The sequence below is a fragment of the Egretta garzetta genome, unplaced genomic scaffold, assembly GCF_000687185.1.
Source record: "Egretta garzetta isolate BGI_Z169 unplaced genomic scaffold, ASM68718v1 scaffold424, whole genome shotgun sequence".
NCBI lineage: Eukaryota > Metazoa > Chordata > Aves > Pelecaniformes > Ardeidae > Egretta > Egretta garzetta.
In genome coordinates, this window is record NW_009259489.1 from 2,421,427 (window position 1) to 2,427,438 (window position 6,012).

Sequence of the window (6,012 nt, forward strand, 5' to 3'; positions counted from 1 at the left end):
ATCAGAGTGTCCATTCAAAAAGGCATCTTGATGAAACTCTGAAAGGACGTTAAACATGCAGAAAATACTAAATTGTGCGTCCCTGCAAGGCTTAGAGTAAAGGAGAGTGAAAACTGGAGAGGGATGATTTTTTTCTTTTGCAGTGATGGAGAAAGGGAAGGAGTAAGAAAGAAAAGGCCTCGATGTAATGTTATGCAGGCTGTGGAGGGCAAGGAAAGGGGCTTAAGGTCTTCAAAGACAGAAAAACTTGATCATGAGAGTGTACATTTTTCAAGTGCATGTTTACCTAAATCTGTAAATACATTGAAATCTAGTATCTTTTTAAGTAGTTGTCTGAAAAAAACTTTCTGTCAGCTTTCATGATATTGGCTGACTTTATACTGGATCTTGTAGGGCTTTATTTGCAGTTGTTACAGTTATTTTCAGTATTCCTATTCATGGGCTTTATATGTGTTTAATTTGGTTTCTTCTTGTCTAATACTTGTGTCCTCGTTATTTTCCTTTTTTCAGTATATCTGTATATAAAAGTTATCAACTACATTTTGATCAATTTTTGATGGAAATGCTTAACTTTTTGTCTATTGTATTTATTAAGCTTTCTTTAACTGAAGATTTCAAAATCTATCCAACCCTTTTCGTCCACAGAAGGAATCTAGAATATCTGGAACCACTGAAGCCTGCTTGCTTTAACTCTTGAGCTCACTTGCTTAAAAAAAGTTTTCAAATAACAGTAGACTATGCCTTCTTAAAAATACTTTGTAATATTTTTTATAATATAAAAGGTATATATTCTCCTATTATTATGTAATTATATAGTATATTGTATAGTTATGTATCATATAGTGTACTATATAGTTGTTACTATATAATAGTTTATTTTAAATAAAGCTTTCTTTTTGAAGGTGAATTTTTTAGTCAATGAAGCTGAAACAGAAACAAAGATTTTATAATATAGACATGGATAAATAAGGAAGGCATAACTCAGGATGCACAATTTAGCCTTAATCCTGTCAATTGGCAATATAAAATACTTTAACATAGTGGTTTTAATGCTCCTTTATATACACTGTTATGTGTCTGGAGAAAAAAAACAGTCATTCCTCTTACTCTTGTCATAACATTAATCTTCTATGATTTTTCTTTTCTGAATATTTCTTATTTTTTCAGCATTCTCCATAGTCTGGAAAAAACAGTCACCACTGCACTTTGCAGTACAATGACGTTATTGTTTAGTTTTCCTTTTGTATGTCCTAACACCTTATTTGCTTTTTAGTTTGTTACTTCCTTTACAGTCTTTATGGAATTGTGTATGTCATTCTCCTATACCTTCATGAAGATAATCAAAACCTCTGTAGTTGGTATTGCTAGTCTCAGACTCCAGATATTTTCAGAAATCTAGACCATCCAATCTAAGTTAGTTTGTATGTATTAACATTAAAGTCCATGTCAGGATCCATTAGGATAAAACCAGTGAAATTGTAAAGCCCTTTTTACAGCTGAGTGCTTCCACTTAATATATTTGGGGCTGTACATATGGAATTATAACACACTTTAGGAAATAGTGCTGGTTTTGTGCTACCAACTGGGAGCACAGTTAAATTAAAACATGTAAGACTAACTTTGGGAAGTTGTTGAATGGATGATGAAGCTGAAATGCAGGCAGTATAGCTAACATATCCAGCAGGCTGTGCTTGCAGTTGATTGTTTGGCCTCCCGGAATGTGTGGGAGGAAGGTAGCTGAGTGTTTGAGCTGAAACACTCCGTTATGTATGAAGCTGTTTCCTTTATGTATATTGCCTTTGCCATCTGTAGTGCTCCTTGAACTTTTTTTTTGTTCTTACAATTAATCAACCTGCTGTTGTTACATCTCATGTTTTTTTCCTTTTCTGCCTATTACAAGTCCGCCTAGGAGAAGGTTAACAAAGAGAGCTGGAGAGACATGACAGATCCCTGCCTAAGCTATAATGTGACCTGGCCTAAGTCTGTTTCTGTCAGTCTTGTCCATTCTTGTCCCAGCTGTATTCAGAAAGAATCTGGGAAGTATCAAAGATCACTGAGGACTATTTCTTTCTTTAGGAGATGTATGCTATGTAAAACATAATAAAATCCTGGAGTTGCAGGCCTGTTTCTTATATCTGCTCAGAATAAGCCTACTTTACTCTCTTCAAAACTCAATATAACAACAATCTATGAACTTTTCCACAGAAGAATGGTTCCAGTAGAAGAGTCTTGCCTCTCTGATTCATTCTCACTTGCTCACAGGGTAGGTTAGGGACCTCCTTTCAGTTTGTTTCCTCTGAAGAACTAATTTGTTTTCTTTCAAAAACATAGCCATACGGTGTAGAAATGTGTTATGTTCTGTTACTCTGAAGCAATAGCTGATGGAAATAGATGTTTACATGATGTGTTGACGTTAATGGCTTCTGCTGTTTCTTCCTCTTCTTGTGAGCTTTCTGACAACCACTTTTGTGAAAGCTGTCATAATTTTCTTGGTTTCAAAGCATTATCTGAAGCAAAGCTTGCAAAACATGAAAGTCTTCAAAAGCGAGTTTCATCGTCAAGGGAAAAAAAATTATCTTAGCCAGTTTTACCATGAGGCTTGGATTCTTGTCCAAGAATATAGGTGGTTTTTTAGAAAGAATAGCTGGAGCATTTTTTTTTGAGAAAGTGATTACTAGCAAAGAAAATGTAGATTTGAGTATGTGATCTAGTTGTGAGATGAGAGGTTTTTTTCTGTTAGGTCACACTTTCTCCAGAACTTTGAGTCCACATAAGGAACTTCTAGATCAAAAAGTGAGTTGGAGAAAATGTTAGAATAGAAGCAATGGTGATTTGCTGATAGCTTTCTCTCCTTTTTGTTTTTCATTCTTTTTTAGCCACCATGAAACTGGTTGTTGTTGGCACAATAGCAACAAAATAATTGTGTTGTTAATTATGGGCTGATTTATTTTCAGATCTCGATAGAGAATGACTACCTAGGCCCCAGAAGAATTGAGAGTCTGCAAAAAGAAGATGCCGATTGGCAGAGAAAAGCCCACATGGCTGTGCTTTCTATTCAAGATCTTACAGTTAAATACTTTGAAATAACAGCTAAAACACAGAAAGGTAGTTATTTTATACTATCCTATCCATCAAATAGAAGATCTTTAAAAATTTACTTAATGTTTACCATGTTCTATATTGTACTGTGATTTATTTTTTTCATCAATCCTCCATGAGGAAAATGCAGTTGTCATTCCCATTTGTTTTTTCTTCTGCGTCTATTCAAATTTTTCACTGATAACCCTTTTCAGAACATCATCGGAAGTGAGCATAATAGAAATTTTAGATAAGCTTCACAACCACTTTCTCAATGTGATTGTATTAGCTGCACTGTACATTTGCAAAGGATTTAGGGAACACAGAGTCCCTGATGGATTCTGTCTTCTGTACTGGATATGGCAGACCACCGTAGTAAGTGTTTATTACCTTTCAATTAATTTCCTTTTCCTGTCTTCCCCTGCCTTTCAGTAATATTTTTTCATAGCTCTAAATATTAAGCAATAGCTCAGTTTAACTATTTGGTGAAAGCTGGTCTGTTGTTCAGAAATCTTCATGGATATAACCTTGGCGTTTCTATGCTTGAAGAATGCAGCAGTTTTAGTAAAGAGGTGGTGCAGAATACCAGGTCATATGACTTGTTGTGTACATCTGCACTCTCATCCTTGTACCATTTTAACTTAAATAATCAGTTTCTTAGGGCAAACACACCTGACAATGTGGTTTCATGTCACCTCTTTTAGTTTGACTGTGGGCTACCACTGACAGAGTTTATGTCCCACTGTCTTCCCTGCGTGACTGCGGGTTCCTGTTTCTTTCTTTGCCTTGGTGATAGTGATTGTGCAACAAGATAAATGAACTGTGCCCCTGGGACAAAATCTTTTTTGATGGGATGGTTTCCTGTCTTCTCCCTACAAGACTCCTAGATCTGCCTCAAGAGAAGCAGTCACTGCAAAATGATTATTTTTGGTGACAACCCAGGTTAACTGTAACATGGAACTCCACCTTATTTTGAAAAAGTGACTAAACCAGTTCTAGCATTTTGGAATTAATTTAATTAGAGCAAATTCTAAATGTATTTAATCAGCTTGGTTCCTAGTATGACAAAGACAGGAAATAAAATACCCCATTAGTTGATAAAGAATGTATATTTACAGTTAACTTACTTTTTGTTTTGTTTATATGCTTTTTTTGTGTCGGGATTGTGGGGAAAACACTGGGAAATGAAATGGCTGCAGACCATTTATAGCCATAGCCCTTTGGTGTACTGGTTGCTTGCCTGTTTTGTTATGTTTTGGGGTTTTTTGGCCTCCTGCCTATCACAGGGTGGTCTTAACATACCAAAATAGTAACAGATGGCAGAGGAAAAACACATGAGAACATAAAGGTATTTTTTTATTCCCTAACAACAGCATGTAATATCTTCTAGCAGCTGGGGACTGGATACTATCCCTTTGATTGTGTGACTTTTGTGCCTTTTGCTTTGCAAAGCTAAGCGCACAGTATCATGTGATTGTTCTGTATATTAAAAATGATGAAAATCTCATGTGTGTCAGCCTAGATGTTGTCTGGGGCTCAGAAATAGAAAATCTGAGTCAGGAAAGGGACTCCTGGTACTCTGAAGTCTTCCTGAAAAGATTCTCATTCAGCCCTGCATATTAAGATCAGATTATAATTTGTTAATTTGAACTAATTTTGTGAAGCAGCCTGCATTTTGAGTTAAAAGATAGATGTAATTTAGATTTAATTCAGTATTCTTACAGAACTGCATTTGAGGTCAAGCTGAAATTTTTGTTTTAAATTGTAATTTTTTTCACTCTGCAGCTTTGTTTAAACTTAGAAATGCACTATAGAAGTTATCAAGGGAAACTGGAGACCTTAGTAGCTGATAATTGGGGCTTTCAGAAGAAGGAAAAATTTGGGATGCAGTTTAAAACAACATGGTAGCATTAATAAGAAATTTTTATTAAGTCAAGAATTCTGAGCTGCTGGTTCAAGTGAGCAGGTACCATGTATTCAGAGGATGGTCCCTCTGTGGATAACAAAAATTGAAATTACAGTGATAAAATTATCAACATAGCTAATTGCATATTTACATGAATCCTAAGAGTACTTGTTTGAAGGTTACTACTCTGTAGAATGACTGCTCTCTGCTAAGAGAACTTTGTGGGCTTTTGGATACAAATGTGTGCATTGTTTCTGCAGTAGAATTACTAGTGATCTAAAGAGTGGACTGGTAAGCTGTCTTGCCTTTTCTTCCCTTCTGTAGCTGTGTACGATCGAATGCGAGCAGACCAGAAAAAATTTGGTAAGGCAGCATGGGCAGCAGCAGTGGAACGTATGGAAAAGCTTCAGTATGCAGTTTCTAAGGAGACATTGCAGTTGATGCGTGCAAAAGAAATCTGTTTGGAGCAGAAGAAACATGCGCTGAAAGAGGAGGTAATTTTTCATACCAATAAATAGAAAGTAAAATGTGCAGAAAAAGCCCAAACCTTGAAGACTATTGATGTACTTAAAAAAACAAAACAATACCCAGACTTGAAAGTCAGTATTTTTCCAGTTTTAATAATGAAAGTTGATATTTAAACTTTTCCTACACTCTACCATGTTAGACAAATGGAGTTGCAACATAGGTGTGGTGTGTTTTGTGTTGCTTGTTTATGTTTTCTGTTCACTTTTTCCTGGTCAGTCAACCAGGAAGATAATTTTTGCTGTTGATGTTTACCGTTACCAACTGAGATGAATAAAATGAAGAGAAGGGGTAGTGCAGAAATCTGCTACTATGTGTTCTCCACGCTTCAGCTCTCAGAGACGTAACCACCTTCTTGGAATAGTTCTGACATTCCAGATGGAAGGTGTCTGAACGTTAGTAAATATACAGATGAGTAGCCTGTTACACTGCACTCTTTTTGTCTCTGCTTACCCTAATTATTAAGGCAGTATTCCAGCAGGAGTTGTGCTAGCTACAGCTTT

General features: G+C 35.9%; 1 protein-coding gene across 1 annotated transcript in view; it reads left to right on the plus strand.

The window, feature by feature from the left end:
• Positions 1–6,012, plus strand: part of JMY (junction mediating and regulatory protein, p53 cofactor) — a gene marked incomplete at its 5' end in the record, with an annotated part of 66,572 nt that overhangs the window by 27,304 nt on the left and 33,256 nt on the right. Inside the window, 2 exon segments of the mRNA XM_009637249.2 lie at positions 2,955–3,105; positions 5,309–5,478. Of these exon segments, the coding sequence (XP_009635544.2) occupies positions 2,955–3,105; positions 5,309–5,478 (321 nt within the window).